The sequence below is a fragment of the Lagenorhynchus albirostris genome, chromosome 4 (genome assembly GCF_949774975.1).
Source record: "Lagenorhynchus albirostris chromosome 4, mLagAlb1.1, whole genome shotgun sequence".
NCBI lineage: Eukaryota > Metazoa > Chordata > Mammalia > Artiodactyla > Delphinidae > Lagenorhynchus > Lagenorhynchus albirostris.
Window position 1 is genome coordinate 76,738,864 of NC_083098.1, and position 22,607 is coordinate 76,761,470.

General features: G+C 41.1%; 1 protein-coding gene across 6 annotated transcripts in view; it reads right to left on the reverse strand.

The window, feature by feature from the left end:
• DCUN1D4 (defective in cullin neddylation 1 domain containing 4) overlaps nt 1-22,607 on the reverse strand; it is a 68,664-nt gene that overhangs the window by 33,581 nt on the left and 12,476 nt on the right. For 3 of the 6 annotated variants that reach the window (XM_060148204.1, XM_060148203.1, XM_060148207.1), the window contains exons 2-5: nt 16,045-16,115; nt 15,830-15,869; nt 7,255-7,369; nt 4,287-4,378 (exon numbers count right to left, since the gene is read on the reverse strand). In XM_060148204.1, the coding sequence (XP_060004187.1) occupies nt 4,287-4,378; nt 7,255-7,369; nt 15,830-15,869; nt 16,045-16,115 (318 nt within the window). Of the gene's footprint in view, nt 1-4,286; nt 4,379-7,254; nt 7,370-9,286; nt 9,486-15,829; nt 15,870-16,044; nt 16,116-21,144; nt 21,264-22,607 lie in introns of those variants that run through there. The other 3 variants (XM_060148205.1, XM_060148206.1, XM_060148208.1) reach the window with 2 other exon arrangements.

Consider the following 22,607-nt stretch of genomic DNA (forward strand, 5'->3'; position numbering starts at 1 on the left):
TCCCACTCACACCCCCTCCAACCTGGCCTCCTCTCCCTGTCAGTGCTCATTACAATGACAATGCTTCTCATTTGTTTGTCTGTTTGCCACACCAGAAAATAAGCTCTGAGTACAGTGCTTCTGTCATCCACACACCAGAGCCTGGCACGTAGCAGGCCCGCAAAGGTTGGCTGAGGTACACTGGGCAGTGGTAAACATTAAGTTAGCCATGCTTTTTTCTTTTTTCCACATTTTATGCAATGCCATTGTCAGGTTACTTATATACACATACATGCACCTGTGTATTTGAAAAGAGCAAGGTTTTAACAATATGATCTGCAACGGCATGACTCATGTTACTTTAATATTTTATCCTAAAAATATTAAATATAGCTTATCAGTCAACATTACTTAAAGGCTACCCATAATCCTGATATCTACAACAACTTTCCCTTTTTTCTCATTATCATTCCCTTGTACACATTTAGATCTATTTGTAATCACATTGTTCATTGGGATTATGGGTATATTTACACTAGATGTGTCATTTTACCTGTAGAACTGAACAATCTTAATCTAATAAATAGGCCACTGGTTAACACAAAGTGGATTAAAAGTGGGTTTGAGGGAGATGGTTTAAAAGCTATAGAACGCCCTGGTGAAAGATACTAGAGATACATTTACAAGGCGGATGTACTGACAATAATCTAGAAAAAAGTGGTCCTCCCACTTTCACTGCCATTTTAAGCAGGGGCCCCTAACTAAATATACTTTATACTAAGTAAACCCTTTCATGAGAGCCCAAGATGCTCATGGCAGAGTTTCCCTAATCACACCATGCTGCATCTCTGGGGCAAACGGGGCCACACTGTCTCCTTTGCCAAGAAACCTTGTCAGCAAAACTTTTGTCTCCTTTGTCACTTAGCACCTACTCCTGGTCCCAAATCTCACTTTGGTAAACCAAGAAACAATTCTGCTATAGAACCTAATCGAAAGTAGAGATGAAGGGCCTACAGTCAGGATTTGTAGAACTTTTATGACCTACGTGTGTGAGCTTCAGTGTGACTCTGAAATGCTGGCACTTGTGTATCTGGTCTCATCTCTTACTCTTAGATATATCTCAGAAAGTGGAAGTTATTAGACAAATCATTTATGTAAAACTGGTTATTTTAATGAAAAGAAATGGGATTCCAGTTTCAGACGGAGGTCTAAATAAGACACTCCCCCAATCTTACCCCCAGCAATCCTTTCTAAAGTCACAGAGGACTCAAGTACCAAAGTACAAAAGGGAGTAAGCCTATAACCACAGAGAACAGGACAAGAGCCCCAGTGGAGAGCATTTCATTTATTAAATCTCTGAGAATCAGAAACTGAGTTGACAGGGATTTAAAAAGGTGAGAGGCTGCAGCACAGGATGTGCAAAAGAGGGCTGGGACTAACTGGCCAGGCAGGATCTGGGAGGAGCTGGGCTCAGGCTAAAGGAGTGCAGAGGACAGGGCAAGCGTGGAACTGAGGACTCTGGGAAGAACTAAGGTCCATCTGTGTAGCACAACTGCAGCACCAAGGCCCCTACCACCCTCCACTGCACTCCGGATTCAGTGCAGGGAGTCAACCAAAAGCAGATGGCTCTCTCCGAGGGAACAGGAGCACAGTGAGGGGGGACAGGCCCTCACTCTAGCACAGGGGGCCCACGGCCTCACTGTCTGCTCCCACAGACTTGCCCAGAGCACAACCTTCCAGGGACTTCTCGCCATGCATTTTTCTTGAATAATACTTATCTTCAGTTTTTATTCATGTAGTTGGGATATTAAAAAATGAGGGCTTCCCTGGTGGCGCAGTGGTTAAGAATCCGCCTGTCAATGCAGGAGACACAGGTTCGAGTCCTGGTCCGGGAAGATCCCACATGTCGCGGAGCAACTAAGCCCGTGCATCACGACTACTGAGCCTGCGCTCTACAGCCCGCATGCCACAGCTACTGAAGCCTGCACACCTAGAGCCAGTGTTCCACAATAAAGAGAAGCCACCACAATGAGAAGCCTGCGCACCGCAAAGAAGAGTAGCCCCCCGCTCACCGCAGCTAGAGAAAAGCCCACGCCCAGCAACGAAGACCCAATGCAGTCAAAAATAAATTAATTAATTTTTAAAAAAAGAAAGCAGGTGCCAGTTGTTCTCAATTTCAAGCTATTTTCCCTGATAAAATACAAAAAAAGCAAAAACTAAAAGGGGGGGGCGGCATTAATAAAAATAGGGGTAGCCACACCCACATAAACTTCTCGCAGTGATGAAATCCCAAGGAACCACCTGGCAGGGGCCTCAAGGAACCTAAAGAATGTGGCTTAATCTTTATCCCAAATGTCACCTTTCTGAGCCAGAGAAAAGCAAACAAGTAGGAAAACTGTACCTTGCTTCCTTTTAAAAGAAAACAGAAGTGTGGCTTTTACTATGGAAAAATTCATATTTGCTTATAAAGGAAGACACAAAGAATATCAAAATAGCTGTGCTATGGTGGTGGGATTAAGTATACTTTTTCTGTTTAAACTTTCCTTTTTATAATATATTTCATAACAATAAATGTGAACCAATATGAGAAAGCAAGAGATCTTCATAATCAAAGTGATATGAACATGAGAAAACGTTCCATCATTCAGACCCAAGTACTGAACACCTGGAAACGTGCTAACCACTTTCACAAAACGTCTTCAAGAGATTCATGTTCTCAAGACCTAAAAACAGATAAATTCTAATACTACAGAAGTGTCTGTACCATGTGTCTGTGCCCTGCAAACAAAATCCAGCTCAAACTAGTTCAAATAATGAAAGAGAATTCACTAGAAGGATATTGGGGTAGCTCACAAAAATCCAAGAAACTACAGGAATCAGGATCGCATCCTTTCAAGTCTACCACCAGAAGAGAAAGATGCTCTTCTCCCAGCTTCAGTCTGAAAACCCTAGGAAATTTTATCTGATTGTCCTGACCTGGGTTACCTGGCAGCCCCTGGAACAATCTCTGTGGCCAAAGGGGCAAGATTTTTATCAGAAAAAGGGTAAGGTAGGGGTAGGAGGAAAACACTGGCCCCAGGAGGAATCCTCATTTTGATACCCAATAAAAGGGTATCAAAACCAGCTATGGGGCTTCCCTGGTGGCGCAGTGGTTGGGAGACTGCCTGCCGATGCAGGGGACGCGGGTTCGTGCCCGGGTCCGGGAGGATCCCACATGCCGTGGAGCGGCTGCGCCCGTGAGCCATGGCCGCTGAGCCTGCGTGTCCGGAGCCTGTTGCTCTGCGGCAGGAGAGGCCACAACAGTGAGAGGCCCGCATGCCACAAAAAAGAAAAACAGTTATGAACAATGTCCTTCCTTTAAGAGTTCAACGAAGGCTATTAAGCTAAGTAAGCTAAGAGATGCATAGCAGCTTGTCATATGGAAAAGTGGAGAAAAACACTCCAGGCAAAGGGATGGCACTGAGTTAGTTGTCTTTTATCCTGTAGGTAGCAGGGATTTTTAAGTGGGGGGCAAGGGTGCAGCGGATTGTTAGGGAATGACATGTATGATCTGTTCCGTTTATTTATTTATTTTTTTCAAATAATACAACAGGAAACACATAGAACCTGACTGGGAGTAGAGACTGATGTCAAGAAAACTAGTTTGAAGGTCACTGGAAATGTCAAGTTGATAAGTTATGATAGGGCCAGAAATATGGTGGGGAAGAGGAAAGGTAAAAGAGCCTTCAGTTCAAACTTGTCTGAAAATTTTTCTTTCCCCCTTTTTTACACATACACAGCCACAAAAACAAACAAACCCTTTATTTCAGTATTACATTATCCAACCAATTATAATAAGTTGCAAAAATGGGATTGGATTTAAGACATTTTAAATGACAAAACAAACACTGTCTGCCAAATGATCTTTCAAACTAGAGACACAATATAAGAAATTCCATTACGCTACATAAAGGTTCAAAGCAGCAAAGCTTATTTTAACTTGGATGCATAAACCAAATAGTCACCCATTACCAGCATTCTCAAGAGGTTTCCTAGCAATCCAAAGTATTTCTCCCAAGTACATTTCATCTTTTCAGTTCCCTTCTAGTGTTCTGAATTCTTTGGCTTAGCTGCTGGCTATAAATAGGACATTTGGTGATTTGTTTCAACAGTGTTCCCTCCCGAAAACAGGGAGACGCGCGCACACACACACACACACACACACACACCGAAATTCGAAAAGTACTCCTTTTTAATTCTTTAATCTCCTCTAAGGCACTCCTTATTTTTATGAGGCTCAGTCTTAGATGATATAAATGATTACCTACCTGCATATTCATAGAACCATTCTAAGCACCTCTTACTTGAAAAGGCTTCTTCTTCAGTCTTTATTCTAGTTGTATCATATTTTCTATACATGCTAGAAATCAAGAAAGGGGTTTTAAGTTATTTAAAGTAAAGATACTGAGTTTTTTTAAGTAGCAAATAGTTTTTATTCTTTTACCCAACCAAACATCTATTCAGTCAGTATTTCATGTATATTTAAAATATTTCACTTCTTGCATTTGGAAGCTTCAGCTGTTATAACTATAGTTTTAAACACAGTCACACCCAGTATAAAATTAAATGGTAAGCACTTAATACAGGTTTTTCTCTGATGAACAAATAATCAGTAAAAACTGAAGAGAACAAGTATTTAATATACTCCTTTCTACCTCTCTAGCCAGAACTAACTACAGAACACTAGTGATACAGCAAGAAATGTGGATGGTGTTTCTTCAACTGGTGGCCCTAGGACTCGCTCATGTCTCTGCATCAAGTTCTCCTGACTCCCGTGCCGTACGAGTCAGGTTGGGCGACACATGGTCTAAGGAAGAACCTGGCAGTATTAGACACCTCCAAGGAACTTGTCAAGCAAATAAAAAGAAACATCAAATTATGTCCAAGCCTCCAGGAAAAGAACCTCAGGAAAACGAAGTACAGAGAATCCTTGGCTTCTGCCCTTCTCCTATCATGCCCTAGCATTGTGGAGACAGACACATAAGCTGGAGAACTGAGTCAGCAAGCACAGCAGGCTCCTCCGGCCAACACTGTGACCCTTGGCAGGGACTCCTTATTTCATGATGACACGGGGCTGAGAACCAAGACAGGCCCTACTTGGGGAGGGGAGAAGCAGCAGTACTTTTAAAATAGTGATTTTGATAGAAAAATTATGAGTATTTATATATAAATTGTCTAAATAGTTATATAAACATTTATGAATACAGTTTTTATTTACATAGCATATAATATAAAATCATGTATAATTCTTTTTAAAAGAGCATTTATTCATGATCAAGACTTTCACCAGAATATCTGTATATACCGCTGATCAGAGATTCTGGGTTTCAATACCCAGAAAACGCTCAAAACATGGTTATAAAGTATTAAGATACTGAAACCGCAAACCACCACTTTTGTATTTCTTCTATAAAAAGTAGCCATCCCACCTGGAAACAAAGGTGAATACTGTCCAGGGGTTCAAACAGATTTGCTCCAACCCTGGGCCTGGACATCCTATCTCAGCTCAAAGTCTGTAACTAGTCAATATCCTGGAGACCTCTATATGACACTGTAATGACTGAATCACTTAAAAATACTCTACCTAAAAAAGGACAATGGAATAACATTACCAAAAAAAAAAAGATACCAATACATGCTATTACATGGATGAACCTCAAAAAAATTATGCTAAGTGAAAGAAGCAAGGCACAAAAAGACCATTGACGTGAACTGTTCAGAAAAGGCAAATCGTAGGGACAGAAAGTGAATCTGTGGTTTCCTGGGGCTGGGAATAAGCACAGGGATGGACTGTGAATGGGCATCAAGGCTCCAACTGGGGTGATGGGAATCTTCTAACATTGGTTTGCAGTGATGGCTGCACAGCTCCAACAACTCCGTAATGATCACTGAACTGTACACTTAAAATCGTATACATTGTGGTATGTAAATGAAGTTGTTTTTCAAAAAAGACCAAGAATGAAACTCGGATAACGTTACAGCTCCCCATCCCCTAGGTGACCAATGAAATGCTATTCATGAGAGTAACTCGCACCCTTCTGCAACTCAATTACCAGTTTTTAAACTGGCTTCAAGGCTTCCCTGGTGGTGCAGTGGTTAAGAATCCGCCACGGGTTCGAGCCCTGGTCCGGGAAGATCCCACATGCCGCGGAGCAACTAAGCCCGTGCACCACAGCTTCTGAGCCTGCGATCTAGAGCCCGCGGGCCACAACTACTGAGCCCGCGTGCCACAGCTACTGAAGCCCGCCCGCCTAGAGCCCGTGCTCCACAACAAGAGAAGCCACCGCAATGAGAAGCCCATGCACCACAACGAAGAGTAGCCCCCACTCGCTGCAACTAGAGAAAAGCCCGCGCAGCAACGAAGACCAAACGCAGCCAAAAATAAATAAATAAATTTATTTTTTAAAAAAAGAAAGAAGCAGAAAAATCTCATCTAATTCCCTTGATTTATCGATGTGGCAATTCAGGCCACATAAGTGAAGTGAAGTGACCTACAGAGCCAGAATGGAGGCAGATGGGAAAAGGCAGAAAAGATTAAAACTATGATGTTTATTCATTGTTTTTTTTTAAAAAAAAAGAGAGAGAGAGAAAGAACCAAGAGATGTCTAATAAAATCTGGTTGAAATAGTAAAGATGCCTAAAATAAGCAAGTCTAATGGACCTTGGGAGTTACCAAAATTAACAGTTCACTTGTCTGAAAGAGAAGTGGTTTCAACAGTCTTGTTTTTCATGGTTTCTAACAAATGCTCACTCTTTTGAGAAGAAATGTCGGCTCAGCTAATATTCCAGGCAGGCTTAGAGCACTTGGTGCAGGCAGTTCTCTCCAGCCACGCAACCCAGGTCCTGGCAAAGGCAGCTACAGGATTCCTGTGGTTGTAGGTAGTGAGTGAGACCCCCTTAAAGAAGAGATAAGTACCAATCCTGAGGTCCTCAACAGGCACAGAGGGCAAGCTCTTAAAAGCAAAGAAAGAAACACGACACCAGTTCTGGTGGATCAATGGACTGAGATAAAATTTGAATTTCTATGAACTCAGGTTACCTAACTTGTTTTTGTTTCATGAGCCCACACGTTAAGTAAGTATCACAAAAAATTACACTTTGAAGTTTTCCTGGCAGAACCAAAACAATATTCTGGTTGGCATTTGTACGCTTAGAAGACCCACACTGGGCTTGGGTAGAAAGGTGCCTCTTCAACACATATGCCACCAATGTGGTTCCACTGTCTCTGCGACGTACCTATCGTGTCTACTTTTCTTGGCAGATAAATCATCTCCAGAGGCAGGTCTTCTCTTTTTCCTCGGCGGCATCACTTTACTAAAGCAGTCCGAAGAACTGCAAGACCGCAGACTTCCTACAAAACAGAGTGAAGAGCACAAAAGTAAGGAATGCCACATTGAAACCCTTCCAAAGAATATCAGCGCTAAACGAAGAGCTTTCACAACTTACACCGCAAAGGGTTTAGATGTTCTCTGTAAACATGAAAAAATGAAAAGTGAAAAACTGGTTTTCAGTTCTTCTTTGAGAAAATGTTAGAGTCAAGAAATAAACCTAGCAATGACACAAATTAGTTAATAGTCCCCCCAAAACACACACCAGAAATGAAGTTATCATAACTTCAGTTTACTCTCCAAAAATACTAATATAAATCATCTAAGCTTCCAGCTCCCTTTACACGTCAATGTTCCTTCAGAAGGAATTGCACTGCTATCTCATTTCTGTACTTCGTTAGGCAAGGCCAGCTCGACTGGTGACCTTGGGTCTAAAATACATACAAGTACATCAGTCCAAACACTCTTAAGCTTCAAGGAATATCTGATTAAAAAAAAACAAAACAAAACAGAATTTGGATTTTTGGGGCAAAAGTCTGACATGATCTTGAACAAAACTTCCATAAATATTTTTAATTTGTTTCTGCCACTTTCAGTCAGGGTTTTTGGAAGCATTACCTTTCATTTGGTAAAAGATATTAAAATGTAACAACAACATGGAACACCTATGGAAACCTTATGGTGAGCCAGGCCCTGCTCTTAACACTTACATGTACGACACCTCACTTAACCTCACAACAAGCTTACGAAAAAAGAATAATCATTACTGCTTATGCAGATAAGAAAACGGAGGCAGAGAGGGGTCAGGTAAGGGGCAAAATTGGAATTCAAACCCAGACAAGTCTCACTTCAGACTGTCTTAAACCATTATAAATTACTAGACAATTATAACATAATTAAAATACCCATCTTGGCACAAGTACTATCAGAGATATTATGTCATTTGGTTCCCACAATAACCCTGAACGACAGGCAGGGCAGAGTTAATTATCTCTACTGACTGATGGTAAAAAGTAAGGCTTAGGCGTTCAAGAGACTTTCCAAGGTCTCAGAAGTGCTAAGTGGTGAAATCTGGACTGCACATCCTCCTCCTTGCACTGGTGCCGTGGTGGGAGGGCCCAGGGCCCTCAGTGAGCCTCTGGGACAAGGCAGCACCGGGTGATAGGGTCTGAGTGTTCTGCATTCAGTGGATGAGCTCCAGCTCCTCACCTAGTCATGTGGCTCAGTCAGTGACCTATTCTGAGTCTCTGGTTCATCATCTGAAGAATGAGAACTGTGAGATCTACCTCTCCAGAGTTTTATGAGGGAAAAATATCCATTCAACACGTGCTCACGTGGCCAAGTGTTGCGAGTAGACAGATGTTGGGATCTGAGTGCCACCAGGGAGGTGCGCGCTCAGGCTGGACCTCCACGTTGACCCAATCCTCACAACCATCCCATTCTTACGAATGAGGAAACTCAGGCAGAGAGATGAAGCAGCAGCTGGAAGGCAGGCAGGTGAAGTCAAGGATGGAACCCAAGCAGCTCGGCGACGAGGCCAAGCTCCCCACCACCACTCACTGCCACCTCCACGCAGCCTCAGCAGCAGAGACTGAGAAGCTGGGGACTAAGGCCAGAGCCCAGGGAGTGTGGATATTCGGGGGCTGGGAAAAGAGGGTGAAGACCTGGGTGGGGAGAAAACCTGGGCGAGTGTACACTCCAGGAAGCCAAAGCAGGAGGAGTGCACAGGGCAGTGGCAGCAGTCAGATGCAGAAGCAAGAGGCTGGGGACAGGGCTGCAACAGGCTGGGGAAGGACGTGAGCGGAGGGTGTGATCTCAGTGAATGTGGACAGTTCTCTCTAGAAAGCTGTTCAGAAGGCAGGGACAGAGTTGTCAGTAGCTAACAGTCCCAACCTGGTAAGCGCAACAGTCGGGACTGGAACCTCAATCTCAGGACATACTCAGGCTTCCACCACCACGCTAAGTTCCCAGGCGATGCACTTCAGGAACAGAATAGCCGAAACCACCTCTTCTGCCACAAAACAGGACAACAGCACGAACGAGGCGTGGGCCCAGCGCCGGGTACTGGACCCTGCCTGCTCCTTCAGCCAGAGGCAGCGCCCACCAGGCTGAAAAGACAACGATCCTCAACCACCCTTCCCAGAGCCCAACAACGGAGGGAGTAGGAGGTTCTTCAGAGACACAAGGCACGCCCATATCTCTCTCCCCACAACAGCAGCAAAATCAGGAAGAGAAAGAGCCAGACAACGTGCTGCCCACCACACACGCCCCGCTCGTCCTCCTGGTGAAACGGCAGTCCTGTTTACGCTGAAGCGCGCAGAAAGGTCTGAAGAGGTGCATGGAGACCCAAGCTTTTGCAGACTGCCAACGGTCAAGATTTATTCTTGTCCGTTAATGCCTCAGGGTGGAGCTTGCAGAATGAAAAAGTGGGTCCCGCCTTGCCGGAAAGCCTGCCACGCTGCTCAGGAACAGAGTCTGCCTTCAACTTCGAGGCTTGCTTCTCCCACCTTGGACGTGCACGTCTGAAGGAAAGACACTGTCTCCTGGTACTGGTCACGGTCGGGTTCTGAGCATCTGTTCCGGGAGGAACCTCTCCCTCCCACCAGCGTTTGCAGAACACAGAGGAAATGCACTCATCTCCTCAGCGCGTGGGAAGATGAACACCATTTAAAATAATGTCTTCACCAATATTCACCAATAAAGGTAAATCCACCGGCTCCTCTACTATTTGCCTCTTCATAGAAACACTGGCATAATGTCTTGCTTTCACGGATTCCTACTTGACAAGAGTATCATGTTTCTGGTAAACATACAAACATCATAAAGTACCTTTTTCAACTTAATTTTTTTTCTTACTGTTGAAGTTCCACAAATCGCTTCTCCTGGTGTAAAACTTACTCATATTTTAGCCCCAAGGCATCCCAAATTTGGCGTTTTGTTCTTTCACTTATTCCCATGGCGTTCATTCAGACCTCTCTGCTCCAATCATCGGCATAAGCAAGTGACTGTTAGGGGCCACCCTTCACAATGAAACGGCATCTGTTCATCCCCGGTGCCCATTACAGCCCAGGCACCCACTGGCTCACTGAGCCTCTCGCCACCCACCCCCACCTCACAGGAAGGACGAGTCCAACTCGCACGACGCAGCACAGCTCCACAGGTAGAACCCTGGAACCCATGATGACAGTGAAAAGTTCCAGGCTATCTCAAAAGCAATTTTTTTTTTTTTTTTTTTTTTTTTTTGCGGTACGCGGGCCTCTCACTGTTGTGGCCTCTCCCGTTGCGGAGCACAGGCTCCGGACGCGCAGGCTCAGCGGCCATGGCTCACGGGCCCAGCCGCTCCGTGGCATATGGGATCTTCCCGGACCGAGGCACGAACCCATATCCCCTGCATCGGCAGGCGGACTCTCAACCACTGCGCCACCAGGGAAGCCCAAAAGCAATTTTTTAATGCTGAGGAAAACAAGTTTACCTAAAATAATCTGCCAACATGAACCAAGTCAACAAAAATACACGAAGAGCACACAACTCACGGCTCGGTGGCCCCGAAGCTGCTCCCCCAACCCCGCATGGCTCCAGGGATCCTACCTGAGCAAGAGCAACAACTCAGGTTTTTAGGTTCATGCACAAAAGTACACTTTGGTTTGCAGGGTTCTGATTTGTTCACCTGTGCAGACACAGCAGCTAATATATCATCTTAGTACAGTAGTAATACAGTATATACAGTACTGAGAGTCCCACAGTAGACTCGCAAATATTTGTTGAATAAATGTGTTCCTAAAACAAGCGTAAATCAAATTCTGCTTAGAGATCAGTATGTTTCCAGAAATTTGAAACATCTATGAATAGATAATATACCACCATTTCAGATTTTCTTTCCCATTTGTCAGTTAAGAAAAGCACTTGATTCTAAGTTTCCTGGCAGGTCGGATTTTTTTTAAACACAAATATTCTAGAATGTCTGCTTCTTAAAATAACTCTGTGATGTCTTTTTATAATAAAAACACTTACACCTAAATGAACGTTTTACAAATTTGTATTTACTCGTATCATTAAATTTAGACTTTACTGCTTTAGAACTTGTATCACTTTATCTACCTTAATTAAACTTTACTTTTAGAGTAAAAAGAAAATTCAGTAAGCAAATACTGTAAACAACAATGTTATGGAACGTTTATGTTTCAAAGAAGCTTTAGCTATTTTAACCTGTTACAAGTATGTACTTAGGTATAAACGGTCTGACGTTACAGGTAGAGGCAAAAGTTTTAAGGCTGAAGTTTTAAATTAGTAACTACAAATCACTTTCAAATTTATCTTCACAAATCTGAGGTATTATTACCACCCCAATTCTACAGATAAGACAACGGGCCAATAAGTGGAGCACCTGAAAGTTCCTATTCAATAAATAGTTAACAAATTAAAGCGACTTAACCCATAAACTGATTTGAAATGATCAGAGCTGCAAGTTTTCAATATTTGCCAATCACCACCCAAGAAAAAACAGTGATGAAAAAGATTTTAAGGATCCATCTTAAATCTCATTAGAAACGTCTGGCAGGTACTTATGAAAGAGAAAAAGCCTTTTTATTATAATAATAAAGAAGTAGGAAGAGGAAGAGATGAATAATCTCAACTAGGAATCCCAAACTATGGTTCAGGCTCCTTCACATTATCGTGATAGATATTCTGGTGTTCAGTCTATAATATTTCTACATTGTGACAGTGACTCCGAAACTGCCTCTCCCATCGTTAGAAGCTCTTTCTTGAAGCTGAAGTGTTTAAATGATCCTTAGGAAGGCAATAAAAATTGTTTCTATTTTTTAACCAAAGGTTATGATTTGAGTTCAGGGTCATTTCTTTTTGGTTCAGTTTTTAAGAGGAACAAATAAATTATTCTATTAACTGACCATATTTTCAAATAAATCAGGAGGTCAATGAATATAGCTATTCTTCTTACATTAAACAACTAGAAATACCGCCAACATTTTTAACATATCTATTCCAATATTTGGTCCCATAAAAAATCAATTTTTAAAGAGCAATTTAAGTTCACCTGGATCAAACCAAAGGCCTTTTAATGCCTATGCAGCTGGCTGTTTTGATAATAATTTAACTAACCATGTTATTCTTAATAAATGGTATCTAAATCACTGCTCCACTGTTCTGTTTTTTTTTTTTTTTTTTAATTTAATCTTCCTGCTGTGGGCCTCAAATGAAAAAAGGTCCTGTTCAGGATTCATTTTTTGTAAGACATATTAAATTGTGTGCCCAGTTTCTAGTCATCCTCAAAGAGGTTTATACAATTAGAGAATTTTTCTGACTTTTCCGAACTTAGTATAAATGCATGTTCCAATACAAAAATCTCACTAATTTTCATTATAATGAGTTTGTTGTATCATATAGCCTTGACTCACTTAATAACATTTTACACGTTCATTCTGCCATTTCAATACTTTTCATATAGCCATTTCACCTCACTTTTCACTGAATAATGTCACAAAGGTATAGTAATTTAAGTTGGTAAATAGGATGCATTTTAAGACATCTTACCAGTACCTAAATATTTTATTTCATTTTCTTGAACAGAGCATTGAACTACTTGCTTGCTTCAGTAAAACTAGTAATGTCCAAATGCGCAATTTTTATCCTACTATTTAAGACCAAAAAATTTCCTTTCCTTTCTCTCTAAACAATACTGACTTTTGACATCTACCATCCTCCATCATTTTTTTTGGGTCCTCTCTGGTTTTTTAAATTCACTCCCAGTATTTTGTGCTGCTTCTCCAATTTTAACATACACACTCTCTCTCCTTTTTTTTTTTTTTCTTTCTTCTTTTTCTGGTGGAAGACTGAAAGCACCAAAGGAAAGTGTTAAAGGAAACAGAGCAGGAAGATACAGTCCTCTTTTGCACTTAGTTTGGCTCTTCCATATACAGTTGTTATAGAAATGGCTCAGACTACTGATGGGCCAAGAAATTCAAGGAGGCACTACAAAGAGGCACTATAGTGATTAACTTTCTCAGGTTTCCAAACACTACGGATTTTATGTTACTTAATTTTTAAAGTATACTCTGTCAGGTATGGTAATCACAAGTGATGCTATAACCAGATGGGGAAATGGACCACTCTGAGAAATTACTAATGTTAACTGACATTGACTGGCACGTATGAGGTACGAGGAACTGCACCAGCAAGTCATATACCAAATATCAGGCACATCCACTGTCCCCAAGGGCGAAAGAGGAGGCATGAGGCCAAACACACTCTCCACTTTCGTTTTCCTTAATTATAGCTTATAGTTATTAAATTGCCACATTCAGGTTAAATATTTAAATGTGAAATTACCACAGTAACAATACTCATTCAAATCCAAAGTTCAACTTTAACTACAGAATGTACAAGACTCAGCACTTAGATGTTTTATTACCTTAGCCAAGGGAAAGACAACTTAAAGGCTTTACAAACACAAAATTCAGTTTTAAAAAATCAAAACTACACTAACTCTTAAGTTTAAAAAATCTCTGATGTCTACCAATATATTGTTCCAGAATAGTAGAGAGAAATGTGCTTTTTTTTAACTTTTAAAACTGGCCCTGAAAATTAGCTAAAAGTTAAACACACTTAAATGTGTATCAATAGAAACATATTATGATATATCCATGAAACAGAAAATCATGCAGTCATTGAAAAATAAAGCTTTATAAATGTGCTGCAATGAAAAGATCTCCAAGATATATACTGAGTGACAAAAACAAGAGGCACATACAAAGGTATACTTGTATTTGGGGAAAAACATATATCATCGTCATTTGGGAAACAAATACAAGAATATAAGAGTTATCTCTGGAGAGTCAAGGGTGTAGTACTAGTGGGGATGGGAGCTAGGGCTCATAAAATGGGCCAGCAACCTTCGCTTCTTTACACCTTTCTGACATTTCTTTTAAAACCATGTGCATACACTGCTTCTAAAATTAAGGAGCTATAATCAATCAATAAATAAAATTATTAAGCAAACTGTTTTTGACTGCCTTGAGTTGACCTATATTTACTAAAACAGAAAGATCAGGTGAAGGGACCCTCCGTGGCCTGGCCTTCTAGAATACATTTCCCCTTCTCTCATTCCTTCCTCTGGAAGAAGGAATGTCTCATCTAACTGGTGATTGGGGCAGGGAGGAACTGAGCAGAGGGGCCCAGCCCCTTCTGAACTCCCTTTCAGATCAACCTGCCAGCAGAAGCTGATACCCTTCCACCATAAGTGGTGGGTTAGAGAGGGGCCGGGAGAAGTGCTGTGCTTAACTAGCTGTGGCAGTGATTGCGTGTAAGGCTATCTAATTAAGTTGAAATACTGAAAAGCCTCTGTATTTTTGTTGCTCTTCTAAGCTGTGCTTTCCAACACAACTGTTACTTCAATCTCCATCTTGTGCCTAATTTTCAATTGATCCTGAACCAATCTGGAGGGGAAGGGTGGGGAGAGTTCTAAATCCCAACAACCTCAAAGATACACCATTAAGTTAAAAAATTAAATGAAAAAAGAACGATGCTATATAGTATGTAGAGTATGAGCTCATCAATGATAAATTAAAAAAAACACTACTATAAAAATATATGCAGGTACAAAAATGTCTGAAAGAACAAACATTAAGCGGCAAACTGGGGGAAGGCTGGACTGGGAGACGTGAAGGAGGATTGTGGCTTTTTACTTCCTTTGCTTCTGTGCTATTCATAATTCTCTAACAATCATGTATTACTGTGATAATTTTCAAAAACTTTAAAATATATTTTAATCATTTTTGCTGGAAGTTTTCGTAACTACAGATCAAGTGCAAGTTTCTGAACTTTATGATCATTACAGTTTAGAGAAGTGGTTCTCAAGGTGTGGTCTCCAGACCAGCTGCATCAGCATCATCTGGGAGCTGGTTAGAAATGCAAACTCTAGGGCCCCACCCCGAACCTACAGAATCAAAAACTCTGGGGGTGGAGCCCAGCAATCCATTGGAACTACCCCCCACCTCCGTGATTATAATGCCAGCTACAGTTTGAGAACCACAGGGCTAGAGAACTGTTTACGATGATCAACTTTCAGTTTTCCCATTCATAAATCCTCAAGACCTATACAACACATACACACACAAGCCCCTACCGACCTATCAACTCATTTTACATCTCAAGTCAACAAATATTTATGCAATACCTTCCAAACTGCACAACTGTAGCAACTTTTTAGTATAAACTAAACACTTCAGTAGAGAAATGATTATTTTGAAACCACTGGGGAGACTCCCCAGCCCCTTTAAAGGAACTGAAGTACTCTGTAAGCCAGAGCCCTAGAACAGATGTCCTCCAGGGAAGGAGCTGTGAGATGGCTACCTCCATACACCCTGAAGAACAATCCTCAACCAAGTAACAACTTGCTAATGGAATGCATTATAACTTTATATTAGGAAGTTTATTTAAAATTAAGTAGTGTTAGCATTTATAGATACCTGTTTGGTGATCGTCTTGGCCAACGTCTTCTGTTAGATTCTGCAAGAAATATGTTCATCATTACCAAGAAATCACATACCATACAGCAAGCTTTAAAATTCAATATTTTCATAAACAGCTGATATCTTAATATCCATAATCTAAATTTTATCAAATCCACTTAAAACTACTACTTTAAACGGCTGGTAGTTTTGTCTTTAAAAGATTGACTTACTAGCTTATTAAGGGTGTGGTAGATCTTATGAATATTTGCCAGTGTTGAGAGATGAGAGTTCAGCTGAAAGTCTTTAAAAGAAAAGGGGAAAATTCAGTGTCATTTACTTCTCATATTGCAAAAAGACTATTAAAAAAGAAAGCTCAGAAGTGAAGATAAACAAATGTTTTGATACAACTGAATTCTATCTCCATTAATTTGATACTTATTAAATAAGATACAACATGCAACTACCAACCTATCTGCTAGAAATAAAGTCTGACAATTAAATTCCCAACCACATGTTAAAATAAAGTTCATGACATTTTCATGTGAATTGTAAGGTAAAACAAAAATACTTCAGTAGTTATAATAGCCTATCAGCAATAAACTTGAGCTTAAAAGAAAACTATCAATAATGCTAGCAAATTAAACGAGTCACAAAAATAGAAGACAGATCTCAAATGAAACTTGTTCACTTTCTCTTTCTCTTCCCCAGAATTACTAGCACAATATCAAGCTCCTGGCAAGAAAATAATAGGAAAGCATCTCAACCATTCGGCATTTCTTACAATATACTTATTTTGTTGGCTCTTATATAACATAGAGCAGAAATGGAATCTAAGCCCCTCCCCTTCCTAATTTAACAAACACAGACAGATCAAAGGACTATCCTGCAAGCTCCCAGTCTGAAAGGCCAGGGCTCTGGGATGTATAGTCTATAGTTAGCTGCATGGCAACAGTAAAATGTGCCACAGAACCAGAAACACAGAGGCAGAACTCACACTCACAGAGAAACATGGCCAAATCAAAGACTGTCTCCACATGCCATCTCTAATAACTGCACAATGAATCACACACACAAGACGAATTAAGTTGCTCCATCATACAATCCTGCACAACATAAAACTTTAAGTTAAACTGTTAGGCTTTTGAATCTCCAATTTCAAATGTTTTTTATAAAGTTAAGTATGCTTGCCTACATATTAGGCTATGCAAATATGGGTTAAAAGTCTCTGAATAATTTCATATTTGAACAAGCAATAGAAGTATTTTCATAAAATATCAAGATTTACAGTAGTTCCTTTTCTTTACTATCATAAAGACTAGTAAAGGTTAGTCTGAAAATAACCTTGAAAAGATACTGTAACTTTCCAAGTTATGCCGTTCGGATAAAAAAGAAAATAATCTCCCTTCACTGGAATTTTATGTGGGACACATATCAGATGCAAAGCGCGGACACTACAGCACGAATTGTCTCTGCTGGGGCTGGACTCTCTGGGCTGCTGCTCCGAATCTGGAAAGCAAGCAGACTTGTCAGCATTTAGAAAGCTTCACTTTCTTTTCTAAATTGTGCCAGGAATCCAGGTCTAGGCTGGCCTGGAGGGCAGAGGGGCCAGCAGGCAGCGGAGACCCTAACATGCACACGCCGCTGCCGGGAGCAGCGGGCTGCACGTGTACATGCGCACACGCACGGCTCTGGCACATGCACGCCGCGGGCACAGCCACCGAGAATGGTCCAAAGAATCAGAGTTGTTGGCTGAGAGGCAACCAGAGCAGGGCCTCAAATATAGACATGTGTTAACTATTTTGCATTATTAATTATTTGGCATCTGAATGGTTTAGCCATATTTAAGGTAAATGATGACATAATGTGCACAGACCTTGATTTTCCATCTTAATTAGTACGACTGCACAGAAAAGGATTAAAAACCATTTGGGGTATCCGAGTGTCTACATGTGTGTGTATTTATTTACTTATGCTTCTATTTCATAAAGCTGTGTAGGGGGCTCTAAAACTAGAAGCAACAGCCTCCTCCTGACCTGCAAAGGCTTTGGGGAGCTTAATCTTACACTGCCCCCCTCCCCTGGCACCTACGACCAAGCCATAAACCCCCTTTTTGTACTCTCTCAATTTAAAATTTGGAAGACAAATGATATACTACATTAACATCCTGAAATATTAATTAAGCTCCTGGGCCCCCCAAAAAAACAAAACCAGAAAACTTAAGGGTCTAGAGTCTCTCTCACTGAGGCCACACAGGAGGGGTTTGCCAAAGATCATTGCAGCAATGAGGTCTCCAGAACTCATGCCATACCACCCTGATGTTAATTCAACTGTCAAGATTCACACAGGAGAATCTAAACAAAACTGCTAAATCCTTCTATATACATGCGCGCGCACGCGCGCGCGCGCGCACACACGCACACACGCACGCGCACGCGCACGCACGCACACGCACACACACGCACACGCGCGCACACACACACACACACACACACACACACACACACACACACACACACACACACACACACACACACACACACACACACACACACACACACACACACACACACACACACACGGTTTCTGCCAAAACACCACTCACTGAGCTTTACAGCCTGACTCTGGAGTCTAACAGTCAATTTGAATCTCAGGCCTACCAGTTATTTAACCTAAATTTCAACGTCCTCAGCTGTGAAGTGAGATTACAATGCCTAGATGTGGCAGACAGCCAATGTAATGCCTGGATCACAGTGAGTGCCGAATAAAAGACATCAATTATCACACTATTCGATTATACCATTTTCCACACCACACAGCTATCTACAATGGTTTCTACTTTCTGTCGGTCCAAGTCAAGCCCCACATCAAAGATCTCAAAGTTGGAGCTCCCTCTGTGACTGAGGCATGTGGCCTGATACATCTCTACTGTGTATGATGGCATTTCTATCTATATTCATATACCACCAACTGACGTTCATAATGATGGTGGAAAAAAATATACAAAAGCATTTAAGATCAGGTTCTATACATGAAGCTTCACTTTACAGATAACACAAGCAACAAGGTTCATTTCACAAGTCACATAATATATGTCAGCAATTCTCTATTTCCATATCCGGCGTCTACTACCATAACCACCTTATCATCGCTTCACCAAAAAGAAAGGGAAAAAGAAAAGGAACAGCAGCATGAACAGAATAGTTCTTCTTTAGTTTCACCAAGGTAAGAAGCTGGGGAGTAGACACAAATTCAGGAAAAAAAGACCAAAATGGCATTAAAAGATAAACCCACAAAGGTTAACACATATTGAATTTACGGTTCATCTGTTCAGTGCTCAGGGCAAGTAAGAGACCTTGAAATCTAAAATAGATTTCACATCCTTTAGGAATAGATGTCAAGGATAAAGATCAAATGCTTTACAGAGAACATATTTAGGAAAGTACTAACTCATTCATAAAATCTCCTTCTGCTCATATTTTAATTCCAAAGTATAAATGCCTGGTTAAGTAAACTTTAGTCCATGATCAAAAGGCCCTCCACAGTAGTCACTGGGTTTGACTCTCCTGTCTGACATGCAAACCCTACATTCTGTATTAAAAGCGACAAATGGCTCTGCAGAAAGGCATAGCCTGCTTGATAAATGGTCTGCCTAAATTATCTTCTGGGCATTCTTAAAAATGATCAACAAATGCTGACTGGGCATAAAGTTTTCCGGGGGGTTTTTTCTTTGGTTGGTTTGTTTGGGTTTTTACATAATTACCATTTGCTGTGACCTACATAATGGAAGAAAGTGAACGTCAATGAGAGTCAAAATTCACTTCCCCCAAACTACTCTTGGTATAGAATCCCACAACATAGGCAGAGACATAAATATTAGGAATAAAACAATTATTGGTAAGTTCAGACAATGACCATCAACCAAAAGAATCAAATTTCAGAATTAACAGTCCTAAGAGGAGTTTACTTCCATAAGAGGGTCAGAAACAATTTAAATACATAAAAATCCAAACCTTTCTTTTATGACATAAATAGTCACTTGTTAAATATAGCTGGGAGGTGATCTTAATTATAACAGCAATGAAAAGCAATAATACACATAGGAATAAACTTAAACATGCAACAACCGAATGAAGAAACAATGAAAGTTTCCTGAAAGACAAAAATGCAGAGATATTATATTCCTGGAATGGAAAGACCCAGTATTATAAGGCGATCACTTCACCCTTTACTAAAGTATTAATTAAATGCAGTCAAATTCCTATTCTCCCTGCCTCCCACTTCCCTACCCCAAAAAAGAGGTGGGGGAAAAGGAAGGGAGTCAGGCAAGCTTGGCAGATTGAGTCTAAAGTTCATCTGAAAAGAACAAACGTGCTTGACTTGCCAAGAAATTGTTGAAAAAGAAGAATGAGGAAGAACTTGCCCTATCAGACAATACATAATATAAAGCAGAGGTTGGTAAATTCTCTGCAGAAGGCCAAATCTTAAATATTTTAGGCTTTGTGGGCCATCCGATCTCTGTTATAACTACCCTGCCATTGTAGCTCAAAAGCAGCCATAAACAATACACAAGCAAATGAGTGTGGCTGTGTTCCAATAAAACTTTATTTATAAAACTTTATTTATAAAAACTTGGTGGTGGGCCTGACTGGGGCCATGGGCTGTAGTTTGCCAATGCCTGGTATAGAGGTAATTATAATTATAATACAAATCAACGGAAGAGCGCTAATAAACATATGTCTGTATGTTTGTAAGTATGTATAAACACATATAATTAATATGATTAACTGGCATTTCAAATCAATGTAATACTCTGGTTTCTCTTCAGATCGAATAAATCTTTTGCCTTTTTTTTTTTTCAAACCAATGGGCAAGAGATAATTATTTAGCAAACTGAGGGGCAACCAACTACCATGTGGAACAAATTAAAATTAATTTCAACCTCACCCAAAGCATGGAAGGGGAAGGCATCCAAAGCAAAAGAAAAGTCCTCCGTATCATGGACTCAGGGCTCTCTCTGCACATTCCGCCTCTACCCATGTACCCAATCTCGTCTCTTACTCATCTTCCCCTTGCTCACTCTTCTCAGTTGCAGTGAGCTTCCTGCTATTCTGTGAACACTCCAAACATGCTCCTACCTCAGGGCCTTTGCACGTGCTATTCTCGTTGCATTGAGCACTCTTTCCTCTAATAATAACTTAATCAGGCTCTCACACTTAATCAGGTTGCCACTAAAATATCACCTTCTTACAGAACCTTGCCAGACCCAACAAACAGGACCCCTTCTTCACTATCACTTTACCATGCTTTACTTCTCTTTATGGCATTAGTACCTCGTCATATATGTCATATTTGTGTGTCATCTTCCTCTTGCATTAGAATGTAAGCTTCACAAAGGCCAGAACTTGCTTGCTCTTGTCCACTGCTGTATCCCTCGTACCTAAAGCAATACCTGGGAAACATCAGGTGCTCAATAAATACTCAAGGAATAAGTGAATGCAGGTACAGAGGCATCAAGACTTAAATTCAATATGTTCAGGGTATTTCAGTGCATTCACACCATTAGATCTTCATATGTGAGAAGCAGCATGGTATCAGGAGACTCAAAAGGCAGGCAAGGTCAGAAAAAGGCAGCTCTGAATCCTGCTTGAGAGTTTAATCTCCTAAGGACTTGTATTTCCAATTGGACCATCAGAGGGTATGCAAATGTAACAGATAAACATGGCACATTCAAGCAGCATCAGTCCTACTCAAAGGTAATCCATGTACAAGTGTTTCACATGAAAACAAAAAAATGACTATGGCACAAAATTTGAAAGAAATTTCACCAGACCAAGTTACGCTCCCAGAACCCAGAGAGTCCTTAATTCTGCCATAGCAGAACGCTGGCGGAGGAGTCTGAGAAGCACTGCTGTGAGCCTGGGTGCCGTGAAAGTGTTTTAATCAGTTTTTTAGATAAATTTCCCTACGGCGGGTGTGTGGCCTGGATTTAGAGCGGCCTTTCATGAAGACTGCTGGAAGTGGCTGAGGTGGGAAATGATTAGGGTCTTAAGGTAGACTGTGGCAGCAAAAGTGGAGGGAAGACATCCCGAGTACAACGGGATTGCAGGGCATCCACATTCAACTCACACAAATTCAACTCAATTGCTTGGCAAAATGAAGAGGGAGAGAGAAGAAAAGTCAATTGTCCCAGTAACTGCCCTCAAGGCCTCTACTTAATGAGTGGGAGCTGGGCAACAGGAATCTGAAGGTCACTGGGTCGGCTCAGTTTCCACGTGGATCTCACAACCTTGTATGAGTCAAGTATTTAAAGAAATGTATTCTTCATAAAACACAGTCTCTAAACATAAGCCAGCTGCTGCGACTGTGCTCAACTGAAGAGCCTGCGACCTGTCCTAACGCTAGAGGAAAGAACTGCTGTGTTGGAGACAACCTCTGAGGAGGGGCACCTTCTGAAAGTATTTCCAGTGATATTTTTAATACAGGTGATTTTCACCTTACATGTGGACTTTAGAACTAACCTCTACACAAAATGTGATGGTACTGGGAGGAAAACCAACAAGATTGCTTTTAGGGGCTGAGAGGGAAGCTCAACATTTCATGTCCTTTTGTCCAAGTCTCAAAAATTCTCCTTGAGCTACGAAAATTAGCCCAAGCAGGGTCAGGTAACTAGTTGTGGCCAAGCTGGGGATAATTCACATCTTCTAATTCCCAATCCAAAGCCCCTTCCTCCATTCTAGCTTATTTCTGATGGGAGCAAGTGTCCATGTATCTTCACACTCCATCTGGGGTAAAA